The sequence below is a fragment of the Podarcis liolepis genome, assembly GCF_965112155.1.
Source record: "Podarcis liolepis genome assembly, chromosome: 3".
Classification (NCBI taxonomy): Eukaryota; Metazoa; Chordata; class Lepidosauria; order Squamata; family Lacertidae; genus Podarcis; species Podarcis liolepis.
Genome location: NC_139557.1, coordinates 38,655,849 through 38,670,825, shown reverse-complemented (window position 1 = coordinate 38,670,825; position 14,977 = coordinate 38,655,849). Strand labels below are relative to the sequence as shown.

The 14,977-nt window shown below is 38.8% G+C and overlaps 1 protein-coding gene across 1 annotated transcript in view; it reads left to right on the top strand.

Annotated features, from left to right (window-relative positions):
• LMBRD1 (LMBR1 domain containing 1) overlaps window positions 1-14,977 on the top strand; it is a 46,073-nt gene that overhangs the window by 13,345 nt on the left and 17,751 nt on the right. Inside the window, exons 5-9 of the mRNA XM_083497384.1 lie at window positions 1,013-1,080; window positions 3,178-3,266; window positions 4,180-4,253; window positions 12,327-12,452; window positions 14,136-14,288. Of these exons, the coding sequence (XP_083353510.1) occupies window positions 1,013-1,080; window positions 3,178-3,266; window positions 4,180-4,253; window positions 12,327-12,452; window positions 14,136-14,288 (510 nt within the window). The remainder of the gene's footprint in view (window positions 1-1,012; window positions 1,081-3,177; window positions 3,267-4,179; window positions 4,254-12,326; window positions 12,453-14,135; window positions 14,289-14,977) is intronic.

Genomic DNA, 14,977 nt, shown 5'->3' with positions numbered 1-14,977 from the left:
TGTAACTGTTGAGGCAGAATAGTAATCAATGCAGTAAATTTTTCATTGATAAAGTGCTTTCAGAAATTATTTCTATAGAAAGCAGTTTTGGCCACCACAGAGTGACCTGTTTGTGTGCTTCTCTAGAAGCTACATGTGAATGTATTTTATCAGTTTAAAGGGTGAGAATAATTTATTGCATTAAATAATATTGTGTTTTTCTCCTCTTTGACTTGACAACAGTGCCTTTGTGGCGCCAAAAAGGAAATAGGACCAAAACATCCCTATTTAAATGGTGGGGACGGAGAGACTCTAGTTTAAAAAGAAACTATATATTGTCTTAAGCAAGAAAACAGGAATTAACAGCTGGAAGTAAAATATAATCCTCTTTTATTGATGAGAACCTAAATACTGTGGAAACTTGCATTTTCATTTTAATGGAAAATATCCAGAAGGCTCTTCCAGTAATGAGCTTTCTTTCTTCATTTTCCATTGTTATGTAGTAGATATCTGCAGTGCAGATATCTTACTCATTTTTAAAGAAACTGTGCTGAAATAGTGGCAGCGAAGATTGGTACCATTTGATGTGCTTGCTGCATGAAACAGCATGCCTAATGCATATTGGACATTCAAAGTCACACTTTTCTTATTGTTCTGTCAGGAAAGCATTTTGGCTTTCCAGAGGAAACACCCCCCCCGTGTGCTGTTCTAGGGGTTCTCCCAACCCCTCCAGAGACAGTTTTGGGGAGTGGGTGGGAGGAGGAAGAGAGGAAAACCCCGGTGTGCAAGCAGAAGCTGGTGGGACTCATTAGTTAAATCCTGTCCTTGAACTGCAGAGCTTATAAAAGTTCATAATTAATCTTAATTTAATGATATACAGGAAGAAATCAAGATCCTTTATAATTTTTTTAATTTTCAATATAAATTTTCAAAAAATCTGTTTTGTGGGGCATCCAGACAGATGCAGTAGGCAGAATTAGCTTGAAGATATTGTTAGTTTTGCATATTCTTACTTTTTGTTCTAATTTTACAGCAGGTTAAAATTGCAGTCAAGTATACTCTAGGATTTCTTCTGGTTTGTTCTGCTCTTCTACTAATTGGGTAAGTGGTTATGTTTCTGCATTCTAATACCACAAGATGTTGTATTTTCAAGCTTGCTGAAATGACCACCACCTGCCTCTCTTATATCAGCCCCTATACATCTATATTTAACCAATTCTCATTTTAAAGCTCTTCATAATCTTGCCTCTTCTCTCTTCCCTAATCTATGTCTCCTGCTCTGTCTCTTTGTTTCTCCAAATTTCTTGTTTCTTATATGTGCTCTCTGCTGCTTCTCCTTCAGCTTTGAACTTGCACTTGATCCCTCTTACGAAACTTTTAAATATTTTTAATGCATATTCCATCCATGTGTTTGTGTGTCCATTTCTCCTCTCCCCAGACCAGCAGTATCTAAAATACCATGTCTTGTGCAGGGATTTACCAAGGTTGTTTGGTCTTGGTAGTCTGCTTTCCAGACCTTGCTCCTCCCCAAGTGGGATGAATCTGTTCACACTGAACTTTTGAGAAGTTTAAAGCACCTCCGAAGTGCAGCAGTAAGCTGGTGCTGCCTATTTCAAAGTTTAGCAGGTGGTCTGCAGTTTACCCACCTCATGCTTAAGGTCATGGCATGGACAAGGTTCTGCCCCCCTCCTGAGCTTGGAGGCGAGATGGCTTTTCATGCTGTCATGGAAAAGGAAATGTACTCTCATCATAAAGAGAATGGTGAGCAGGGTTTTTCTTTCTCTCTCCTCCATTTACTAATCTTAATGGTTTTTAATCATCACCCCTGACAGTAGGGATCTTAGAATAATTTGAGTCCTGCCTGGCTTTGGATATTAAGCTACCTCCAATGGTTTAAGTTCCTGTCTTGTTCTGAAGCTTGTTTTTCCCCCCTGGTTCAGTTGACATGGAAAGTTTTGGTTAAGGGAAGACCTCCTGGTTTGTTTTCTTGCTTTTGCAACGAGGCTGCATGGTGGTCAAAAGGCTCATGTTTCGTTTTAATGAGCCAAGATCATGAGCATCCAATCAGTCAGTGTTTCAAGGGACTGCTACTGATGCTTCTGGTTATCGCTGGATACAGTAATTCCTCTAGTGTGGTGTAGTGGTTAAGAGTGGTAGTCTCGTAATCTGGGGAACCGGGTTCGTGTCTCCGCTCCTCCACATGCAGCTGCTGGGTGACCTTGGGCCAGTCACACTACTTTGAAGTCTCCCAGCCCCACTCACCTCACAGAGTGTTTGTTGTGGGGGAGGAAGGGAAAGGAGAATGTGAGCCGCTTTGAGACTCCTTAAAGGGAGTGAAAGGCCGGATATCAAATCCAAACTCTACTTCTTCTTCTCTAGTGCGCTAGGTATTCTCAAGAACTCCAGTAACAGTGCCCATTGTGCTGCATCATCTACTTTTCCAATATTGTTAAAATAGTTAAACTCTCCTCATCCCTGTACCGCCACTTAGATTGAAGTGTGCTGGGACAAAGTTAGGCTCCCTCGCTAGCAGTAGCAGCTCATTATTGTAAAGTCTGTGGGTGTTGGTGGCGCAGCTGTTGTTTGTCAGCTAAAATGCTTGCTTTCAGTGCCACGCAGATGTGTGCATCCTTCTTTGACATAAAATTCCCTCATTTTAGCTTTGCAGATTGTTTTCTGTATTTAATTTAGGAATGCCTTCAAAGCTTGGGAGGGGGGTATTGGGCAGGGTTTGGTCTTCATAGTTTTTTTAAGTGTTTTTAGTTGATAGCCAATGTTGGCCGTTCTCACTCACTGAAATTAGTGGGCACAAGTAACTTAAATTAATGATTTCAGAAGGTTTCCTCTTAGTAAGCCTTAGTTGAATATCTCTTTGTATTTGTCACAAACTGTAGCAAAGCTCAGTTTCAATAAATAGTTGATGTTCTGAAATGTTCACTCTCTCTGCATTTGACTGGCTTTCCAGAAACCTCTGCTTTAGTCACCAGATATTGTGAAGTCAATATAGAGTCAATATTTTCAAACCTTTTTTGTTAGGAACACCGAAATGTAGTGCAGAAGTCTGTAAAAATTTCCATGGTAACATGGATGAGCCCTGTCACCATCCTAGTATTGTAAGACCATTTGTAGTCTTGATGTAGTGTATTTTGCAAGGTAACTATCAGAGGATAACATTTTTATTTTTTTCCTCCTTGTTAGAGCCTTTGTTCCATTGAATATTCCCAACCAAAAAAATACAACGGAATGGGAGAAAGTGAAACTTTTGTTTGAAGAGCTTGGAAGCAGCCGTAAGTTAGAGACCTAAGAAGTGAATAATTTTGTATATTCTTACTCCAAATAAGACAGTTTTCATTGGACTATTCCATTCATCTTTAAGAATCTTTTAAGTTATAGTGTTGCTCCCAGGAGTTACATGTTTGGAATGTTGTGAGTGTCCTGGGCACTATCCCCATTGGTCACTTTTTCACTGTGCCCACATGGACCACATTCATGACCCCAGAAAGGCTAGATGCAGGGAATACCAAATTTTAAGGCAAAAACCTGCAGCCAGAAACAACTGCTGACATTGATCTTCTAAACTCTTAACTTCATGACGGTGTACTCTTTGTTTTGCTTACTTAGGCTGTCATTCCATTGTGTTGGGCAATGGTAAAAGCATTTATATTGTAAGTCCTGTGTCTAGAATAACCTTGCAGCTGAAATTTTCTTTTTGATCTGTGCATATGTTTCTATATTTGTTTATGCTGTTTCCTAGGAATGTGGGTGGTGCTGTGGTGTAAACCACAGAGCCTTGGGCTTGCCGATCGGAAGGTCGGCTGCTCAAATCCCTGTGATGGGGTGAGCTCCTGTTGCTCGGTCCCAGCTCCTGCCAACCTACCAGTTGGAAAGCACGTCAAAGTGCAAGTAGATAAATAGGTACTGCTCTGGCGGGAAGGTAAACGGCGTTTCCGTGCGCTGCTCCGGTTTCGCCAGAAGCGGCTTAGTCATGCTGGCCACATGACCCAGAAAAACTGTCTGTGGACAAACGTCAGCTCCCTTGGCCAGTAAAACGAGATGAGTCCCGCAATCCCAGAGTTGTTCGCAACTGAACTGAACTGTCAGGGGTCCTTTACCATTAGAGATGACACACACAGTGGAAAAAAGGAAAACAAATGTTCCTTAATGTGAATTTCAGCAAAGCATTTCCCTTTTGTCTTACAGATGGTTTGGCGGCCCTGTCCTTCTCTATAAGTTCTTTGACCCTTATTGGAATGGTGGCAGCTGTTACATATACAGTAAGTATTCATCTTTTTGTCTTGTGTTCATTTTGATGTTTGCTTCAGCTACAACAACTTGGAAGTCTTTCCACAGACCTTAATCTATACTGAAAGCCAATGCTTTCAGTTGTGTTGGAGTAACAAATGTGAATTGGAATAGTTGAGTTGTAGGTAAATGTTTTTGAGTTTAGGTCATGTCTCCAAGTGTGTGGTAAAACTCAATTGAATGCTATTATGCTTTAGCCTTTAAAAGAAAATTTCTAGACTCTGGAATCTTCCCCCTTCAATTAAATACTTTCCTTTTCAAAACTGTTTAAAACACTTTTCTTAACATTGTGCATTGTGGCAGCTTTTTACCATGAAGCTTGATTTAGTTGAGCATGATTGAGCTTTACCATTCCTGTTGGAAGTATTGATGAACCTAATCTTAATAAGAATTTTGTGGAGATTATAATCTGTTAAATAGTAAACTCTTGTTTTAGAGTTTTTAGATGACAAACAATGATAGATGATAGAAGAATGATCTAAATTCTTCTAAATATATATGTTCATGTGTGAATAACTTTTGTTCCTTGCCTTAAAATGGTAGTAAACTATGGTTGCAGTTTCTCAAAAGTTAGTACCTTGGCAGAGAAAGGTTTTAAAATGAATTGTGCAGATGTGATGTCTTCCTGACTCAACACTATAGTCAGCAGAATTTTGATGCCATCCCTAAGTCAATGTGTCAGAGCTGAGGGTATGAAGTGGGATTACGGTTATAGATCTCTGTATTCTGAATATTGACCTTCTCAGCATCTTGGCCAAAGTCTTTACTGATTAAAAGCCTTCACTATAGCAAGCTCTGTTTCACAAAGTAATCTTTTAATACTTATATAAACAGTTTAGTCTAGTAACTGTTCCTTCGTCAAGCAAAGAACAATTTAGAGAACTTTATACCAGTCTCATTGGCCAGCAGCACATGTCCTCTTTAAGCTGCATTATTAAAAAAAAAAAAAAAACAATCGGTGAGTGGCAATTATGCTTCTTCCAGTTCTACCATACTCCCTGTCTGTGTGATGGAAATAAACATATGCTGCCTTACATTTGCAGCGCTTTTATGAGTTTTATGGAGAAAATGTGTGTAAGCACATGAATGCATACAAAATCCTAGCGTTTAAAAAGCATTTTTCATTTGATGTATTCACCACCTGAGGAAGTAAGACCCCTGCAGTTGGATCCACCCACATGGTTGTTTAATAAATACTCACACGGCACAAAAACTCCCCAGTGCCATGGGATTGCATTATTGAGAAGTGGCTTTTCTGTGTGGGAAGGGTGCCTTTGTGCTCACCTATCGGTGTGCTGTTTGTGTGTGTGTGTTCATTCAATGGTTGTGGTGGTAGGGCTTATGTATGCAAAGGTTTCACTTGTTTGTTTTTGAGCCTCATTTATGAACACAGATAATTTTTTTCTTGTGGTCTTCTTACCATCAGAGTTAAGGTGTACATTGCTGGACTAGGAGGACCGTTGGTCTGATTTCGCAGGCCTTTTATGCTATTGTTCAAAACACTTTGTGAGTTGTGAGTGATCTTAAGGCACTATTTTGGTGTGTTGTTCGTTGCAGTGTTTAACAGTATATATGTTAGTTTGATCTCTTTCACAGCCAAAATTGAATCTTATTCATATTTTGATTGAACGGTAGCAATATTTTCCTTATATTTGGGATACGGAAGGGTAGACACTCCACAAGTCTGCCCTTAACTTGTACTCACGTTAACCACCTCTAAACATGGAGCCTCACCATAAATGATAAATAAGGGCTTGCTAGAAACCCCATTGGCTAATTAGGCCAACCAAAATGTCATGAAGTAGGGTGCAAGCTTGCAGTTACTCCAGAACTCTTCAACAGGCCAGATGGTTAAAATACAAGAGTCTTAAGAGTGTGGAAGGAGGGAGCAGATGCAGACATGGATGGCTTGACAACAAACAATCTTTGTTTTTCTTCTCTTTTTTAATACCTAGGCTGTTGGAGAACTCAAAAGCTTGTATATTTTGTGACATTTTGTTTGTCCTAATAAATCATATGGATTTTGCTTCTTTTTCTTTTTATGGGCTAACATGGCTACCTGTTACCCTTTGTTAGAAGCTGTATCACAAACATTGCTTGCTTTAAATATGTTCTGCATTTAAATGATTTTAGATAACCTTGGGTATTAATAGTGAACCTCTCACCAGCTTTGTGCTGCTATTTGAAGTCAAGGTAAAACAGCATAGCTTTTGCTGTGATGAACATGATTGATTCTTTCCCCTGCTTCTTTGTTCTTGAAGGGTACATGTAAGTGGCTTTAGTTTTTCCAAAACATTTAATAATGTTTGCATCTCTATGAAAATGTCACTGTAGGTAAGCACTCCAGTGCTGATTAAAAAGATGCAAAAATACAAAAGATACATTTGAATATGTAGGCTGCAACTTTTAAGTGACCTTTTCCGTTATTACTAGTTCACAAAAACTTTGTGATAGCCAATACTTTACTTGCCTTAAATTATTCTATAAAATGTATCATTCATTTTGTAAATGTCAGCATAGTTTAAAATTATTAGAATATTAAATTGTATCATTGTCCTTTTGGGCAAACTAAGTTTGGGGAGGACATGTACATTCTGCATAGCTCTGGGAATGCCCTAATATCTAGTGGGGTTTCTTTCAATTGATATTTCTCCCTGAAAGGCTACAGAAATACAATAGGCAGGCATGGGCGTGTAATTTCACTGTAATTGAATGTTTTGTCTGCCAAGTATAGGATAATATTGCTAGTAAACTAGTATGACTTTCGTGATGCATATCTTCTACATAAACTGAACTTGATCTTTGGACTCTTAACATATTCTGATTATATTATTTCTTCTGTATAGCAGTGTAAATTCAGGTAGAATCCCCTCCCATCCCTTCTAGTGCCTGATCTCTCAAGGAGCTAGTGGTACCATGTGAGGAAACAAGAGACTGTAGACTACAGCAAGATACATTATTTTACTACTATTGTCCTGTGCTCTAATCATACTGTGCATGTTCACAACTATGCTACCAAAACGTGCAATACATTTGCTAAAATTAATAATTATTTAATCAGGAAAAAGATAATACAAATAACTTTGGAAACTGACCATAGGCTTGTGGTCTAAATGAAAATATATTGTGGAGAGTGGGGGGGGGGGATGGAGGGCACAGAGATCCAAGGAAAACAATGGAGAAGGATTTAGATTTTTGTTGTTGAAGGAATCTGACATGTATTGAGAAATGTCCTTGGTTAAGATGTAGGGGATGTCAATGTGTATGAACACAGTGTGTTGTATCATGATCATGAACAGAAGCTTTTAAGGTAGGAAACCTTAAGGTAGACACAATAGATAACAGTCAAGGGAAGTCTGGATTCTGCTACTGCCTTCACAACACATGTGGTAGAGAAGCACAGGTGAAATGTCTTTCTATTCTTTGGAACAAGTTCTCTTAGCAGCAAATATTTTTTGTTATGCCGAGCATGTCAGAATTGACATACATACATCCTTCATACAGGATTGTCTAAGGCTGTTCTGTTTCCCCCCTGCATCAACTGCCTTGCCACCTTTCGGAAGGCTTATTTTCTATGTACTGTACTCTTTCTTTTTTATTTATGCATTTGCTAAATTTATGATCCATCCTTCCTCTAAATGTTCACATTAGTGCATATTTGTTACATAGGAAAACAGCCCCTTCATTTTTTTTGCTGTCATTCTGCTAGGAAAAATTAATAGAGAAGATTTGCAAATGATGGACTGCATAGTTCTCACCTTTTGAGAATTGTCATCTTCACTACAGGTTAGCTTATAGCCATTCAGAAATGGAATCATTTTCCTACTGAAGAGATTAAGAGACAAAAGGCAGCATTTTCTATTTAGAAACGCTCTTTACATATTCAAAAAATGGACACAGCTTGCATCAACTTCAATGTAACAGGGATTTTATTCACCACCTTTCTGTGCTACTTGTGTATTGTGTGCAGCTTCGCTAGAGGGCAGATGTGGGCAGTAAATATATTGCAGGGCAGGAATTGCATCTTGAAAGTATTTTGTGTTCAGTTTAGTGCTTTATATAGTCTAAAATTGCATGTTATGCATTCTAAAAAAACCTAACAAATAGTTTGTATTCATTTCAAAACACAACAGTTATTGCCAAGCAGTAATTGTACTTGAAGTTACAGGTTTAATTAACAAGTGGCACTTTCAGTGACTGCCACACATTTGGAAAATGGGCATTATTAGTAGCTGTTGGGACTTAATGGTTATGATATTTACTAGTACTGGAACAGAAAGCACAAGCATTGCACCTTTAATCAAAACTAAGCGGTGGTTGCCAGTATATTTTCTTGTGCTCTAAATCAGAGGTTTTCCATCTGAGATTGCAGCCCAGCTTCTGTGAGGAACGGACCAAGCCAAGGAAAGGGCTGCTTCCATAGGTTGGCGTGTTTATTTTCAGCCAGTGCCTGAGTCTACCCTTCAGCTCCTTCTGCCCCCTCTTCATAGGGCAAAGCCTGGAATATGGACTGCCATAAAGAGCCTTATGCACATATATTCCTTAGTCCTTGTTTTTTTTATCTTAATAATGGATTTTTAATTGTTGTAAGCATCTTGGGCAGCCAGTTTTAGATGAAAGGCGGAGTTTGAGAAAATTGGTAATGGTATTCAAGTTTTCCTGAAAAAACAGGTTGTCCATCACTACCAATTTCTCATGCAAAGTTTTAAGGCCCTAGCTTAACTGATGATGGAGAAGATCAATAGTTTTGGCCAGATCCCTTTTGCAATATTCTGCTTGAAATTGGCATTTCACAAGCTATGGGAGTATGGCTTTGGAGAGCTGCTGTTCCGTGAATAAAGGCAGTTTTGTTGGATGCTGTTTGTATGAGAGTAAAGGAGTTACTTATATTTTGGCCTTAAACTCTGCCAATTCAATAGGCTTAGCTGGAGTCAAGGAGCAATACTGTTGTAAGATATAGATGGTAAAATGGAGCTCATATACAGCTGTGATACGCCATTTATCTCTTTTTGAATTTCCACAGCAGTGCAGTTGATCCTGGGTAAGTGGAAAGTTTATTTTCAAAAACGAAACTGAAAAGAGGGAGATGAAATTGGCTGATAAAATTTGAGTCAATTGAGAATTTGAGATAGTCCAAAGAAATTTTTCTTTGAGTGGGAAATGCCCCAGTGCCTTATTGTTGTTTACTTACATAATTCGTATCAGGATTTATCGCCATGATCTCAATAATGTGTGTACACATACATGCCATCTTTGCTTCTGGCATTTTTATAGCTTTTGCTTTCTGGATAAACAGCCTCCATTCCTCAGTTACCCTTGGAGGGTTGTACAGTTTATGGCTGTATATCTGTTCCAAGATATAAACAGATAAACAGTTCCAAGTTTTTCCCCTTCAGTATAATTTAGAAATGCTATTAACCCCCCTCCCAAACAGCAACCTATTTTCACACATTTTTGTCACTCTACTTTCGATTGATATTAATACCTGGTATCATTAGGTTTCACCTCTTACAATATTCCACCACCAGCACCAAAATGGAAAATAATCTCTTGGGAATGATTCTACATCATGACATAGCATCCTGCCCTTGGGGCCACTCTGCAGCAAATGGGAACACTGCCAGGCTGCTCTGAGAGTTGAAGAAGCAAAGCCTTTTCTCTTGTCTAAAGAGGAAACGCAACCTGTTGCCACCTCATCTTAAATAATATCAAGCCCCATACAGTGGTACCTCGGGTTACATACACTTCAGGTTACATATGCTTCAGGTTACAGACTCCGCTAACCCAGAAATAGTACCTCAGATTAAGAATTTTGCTTCAGGCTGAGAACAGAAATTGTGCTCCGGCGGCGTGGCGGCAGCGGGAGACCCCATTAGCTAAAGTGGTGCTTCAGGTTAAGAACAGTTTCAGGTTAAGAACGGATCTCCAGAACCAATTAAGTACTTAACCCGAGGTACCACTGTACTCGTGACCAAATGCTAACAGATTTTGAATAACCCTTGAGATTATTGATTCAGGTGGGTAGCCATGTTGGTCTGACACAGTCAAAATATATTTAAAAATTGCCTAGTAGCACCTTAGAGACCAACTAAGTTTGTTCTTGGTATAAGCTTTCATGTGCATGCATACTTCTTCAGATACTTGAGATTATTATAAGCTTCATAGTCTGTTTTTACTCATCCTTTCTGTATTATATTTTTTAAATGCTTGGGAATATACTGTATTTTCAAATATATGGTTATTCTCTTTTTTAAAGACCAATATAAGTTAGCTTCTCCCCTCCCCATATACTGTCATGTCACTCATCTTGAACAAAACACCTGCGCTTCAATTTAATTCTTCCACCCCTTCCTGTCATAACTGGAATTGCTTTATAGGTTACTGTCTTTTGGGGGGTGGGGGTGGGAAGGGTATATTAAACATTTTCTTTCCATTTCACAGACTTTATTTTATGTGCTTTCTAAATTACTAGGTATTCCTTTGCTCCAGTACTTAAATTCTTCTTTAGAGGAAGATTAAGAGCAAGGCTTTATCTGTGGTGGAACACATTCCCTACAAATAGTTACATAGGTGCTAGGCAACTGAGCTCTGTATGCCAGCTCAAAACTTATTTGCCCAGGCTTTTAGTGAATAATGCTGTGGTTTCTGTTTTATCTGGGGTGTGAACTAATTGTTTTTACAGTTTTTATTTTTTAACGACGTCTTAATGATGTTGCTTTTACTGAAAAGTGGCATGTAGATAGGAATTAACGGTGGGTTACAAATAACTAGTTTTTAAAATATAGGTATTACTTTCTATTTTCTCGGGGGGCAACAGAGAGGCTCCCTCTAAAGATAAGAAATGTTGGTGGCAGCACTATCTCACGATTACTGACCATTGGGAAACTCACCATCCAACTTTAGTTTGAAAACCCCCAAAACCTAACTATTATGGAAGAACTAACAAACCATTTGAGGACATCAAGAAACCACAAAGCCGCAGACTCCTTTCTTGGCAAGACTCTTTCCTTTATTGATAAGGATTATGTAGATGCACAAGTGCCAAAATAGCATGTCCGCTTCTGGAATCTATACCTATTTTATGAGGTGTTCATGGAGATACTAGCCATTTATAAACTAACAAATGAGAACAAACCCCTAGCAGTGTAGAGTGATAAGACCTTTATTCTCTTCTGCTCATTACCTCAACTGCCTGCCTGTACCCCACAACAGACCCATTTACCTATCTACTTCTTTGCTCTCATAAGCAGAAGGTTGTACTGAATTTTTACGTTGCTGACTACTGAATTTTTATGTTGCCAATTTTATTGTTCGTGTTATTGTTATATATAGTAAAAAAATATATGAAAACGATCAAACCATTCCACAAGGAATTTCTATTCTCTCATTCCTGTCTTTCATTTCTCCTTCCTCGTCTCCTACAACTTTTTAAAAAAGTATTGTTGCTCTAGAAACTTGTATACTTTATCTATGTTTGTCAAACTGCCAGTTTTTTATTTTCTCCCCTTTCCTTAGATGTACAGAGTCCTCATTTTTATTGCTTTGTATAATTTTGCAGTCACCTGTTTTTTTGTTTATAAGATTTTCCATTTTTCTTATGGACTACTGCCAGTCTTGTAGTGTATCCCTTTGCAGCTTTATTGCTTGCCAAGTTCCTCAGCCTCTAAAATTGGACTACAGCTGAGCATGTAACCTTCCTTTCTCAAAATTTACAGCACGTCTGAATAAGTAGCTACAGTTTTTCATACCAGCTATAGTCAATTGTCTTCCAAATGCTAAGATTCTCCTCCATCCTCCATTGATCTCTAAGATGATTGAGGTAGAGATTGTTGCAGTTAAGAGGTATATAATTTGTTTGACTAACTAAGCACCCACTAGTAGTCCAATACCATATTCATTATATCGTGCTGAGATTGGTCTGATGGGCAGAATATGAATAAAACAACTGCTTTCTGTGTTGGTTCTAGGATACTGATCAATGTTTTGTCTCAAGGTGATCACTTACAATTGAGAATTAAAATCATCTTTGCATTTCCTCCCCCCAGGCTTATGGCATGTCCGCTTTGCCTCTGAACCTGATAAAGGGAACAAGAAATGCTAGTTATGAACGCTTGGAAAACACTGAAGATATTGAAGAGGTTGAGCAAAGTATACAAAGGATTAAATCAAAGGTTTGGTTGGGTTTCTGTCTTAAAATATTAATTTTTAACAGCTTTAGCTCTCTGGCCAAACAGGCTCTCTTAATTTTCATCCATTTATTTGGTGTTTTACTGCTGTGACTTGACCTGTATTTTCTCTTATATGTATCTTATCTTTTGCTTTCTGTACCCTGCTCTGATATTTAACAATGTGAGCAGTTTAAAATCTTTAGAAATACATGTTTAGATTGGGTAGAGGGCAGAGCTGGCTCAAGACATTTTGGCACCTGAGGCAAAGCACAAAATGGTGCCCCTTCCTTCCCCTCCCCACCAGAGATGAGGAGTGAGTGAAGGTCTACATCAGGAACAAGGAGGGAATAAATATATCCATTGGGATCTGATGCCCCTGTGCATCCTGCCGCCCGAGGCGGTCGCCTCACCTTACCTCATGCAACATGAGGCTGTATTTTAATTGTTTGGTGGTGGTGGTTTTTCTTCTATTATGTTTTATTGTAATTCATATTTGGTGTTAGCCGCCCTGAGCCTGGCCCTGCCTGGGGAGGGTGGGTATAAATTATTATTATTATTATTATTATTATTATTATTATTATTATCATCATCATCATCATCATCATCAATAATTTTAAAAAGTATATACTGTAATGTATGTCTAGTGAGATTGAAATAACCAAAATGAATCTTCACAGTTGTATATAACACTAACTATTAGCTCTCCTCTCCTGCTATATACTGTTCTTTTGATTTAACTGTGGCAGTGGTATTATAAGTTTCAATAATTTTCACACTTCTAAAAATATGAGTACTAAGCACACACACTTTTCAGTGAGGCACTTGCAGAGAGGACATTTTTGAGACTTTATAATTGGATTGATACTCTTAGATCAGAAAAATATCTCTCCACATATGCTTACTAGAATAAGTGATTTATTGAATAGAATAGTGCTTTTCTGGTTGCTGCTGTTTTTAAAGTGGTGCTGGTACTTATATTATGATAAATGGTAAAATACCTCTTCCACTCCGCCACTTCCTGCACCCTCTCCCACGTTTTTATTGAATTTGTGATCATTTTTTATTAGAAGGTTGATGATAATAAATCAAGAATACATAAAAAGGTGTTTATTGAGTGTCACATAACTAAAAATAAGCCTAAATTGCTGCTGTGGGGGCATGGCATAGCACAAAATGGTGACCATGGGGATGTGGCATAGTACAAAATTAGAGTACAGCCATTGTTGCCCCAACCTTATGCTTGCCATGCGGAGTCAGCCAAGTACTGATTCTGATTGTGGAGACCACACAATATTGATTTTTCCCACATGTAAAACAATGCTATTGTCTGATTACAGAGAGCATTTCCTGGTAACAGGAAAAATAATTCAATATGGCCACAGTACACTTACCTTTCGTACACACATACACACTCTTTTGCGTTCCTTCTCCCGCCATTTTTTTAAAAGCAAGCCCCAGCATGGGCAAAGAAGGCTTGGCTGACGGGAATAGCAGGGGGAAGCAAAGCTTCTGGTATTATACACTGGACAGAAAAAACCCCACTGAGTGGAACCCTTTTTAAATGGCATAGCTGCTAAAATGAGATACTGGATATCTTTGAATTAAGAACCCAAACAACCATGGAAAAATACAAACTCAAACTTCAAGATTTACATCTTTTGTTCTCACCCTTACACCCCCCGTTAGTGCAAAGATGGTCGGCCTCTACCAACTCGGGATAGGCGGACACTGCAACAGCTTGAGGACAAGCTAAGAGCCCTTCGAAGGAGAGGGAGGCGTCTGGAATATATTGAGAAGAGCTGCTGGACAAGATTCTGTGGAGCCATGAGGCCACTAAAAGTAAAGTATAGCACATTTTTTTTTAATGTATACCTGTATTATGTAAAGCCACTAACTGGTTAGAACACAAATTTAAAGCCCTTTTTTGACAATGCATGCCAGTAATGGGTGGTCCCAGAGCCTGAGGTAGGTAGATCATTCCTTTTTCTCTCTCCCCTTCTCTTCCCCCCTGCTTTTTCCACTCCTTGCCACCAACATGAGATTTGGACTGAGGGCCCCATGAAAGCTCTAAGGCTATAGGTTGTCCACCCCTGGTTAGAGGCAGGGGGTTACACGTAGCTGCCACAGTATGAAACAATGATTTTTTAAAAAAGGTATTTTTTTCTATCTGGCTAAAAATATTTACCACGATGACAAGAAGTGGTCAGTTAGTTTCATGTGCTCAAGGTCGTCCCCCCAAGCTGAACAGCAAGGAAAAAACGAGTAATTGCAGTACAGTGGTACCTTGGTTTTCGAATGTCTCTGTTGATGAATATTTCGGTTTTCGAATGCCGTAAACCTGGTAGTAAATTCTTCAGTTTTCAAATGCGCCTCGGAAGTTGAACATGCCATGCGGCTTCCATATTGATTTTTCCGTTTTGAGACTCCCGTATTGAGTTTTTGGTTCTTGAACGTTTCGGAACAATCTTCCGGAACGGATTCAGTTCAAAAACCGAGGTACCACTGTAACAGTTTGCTCACCCTGATAG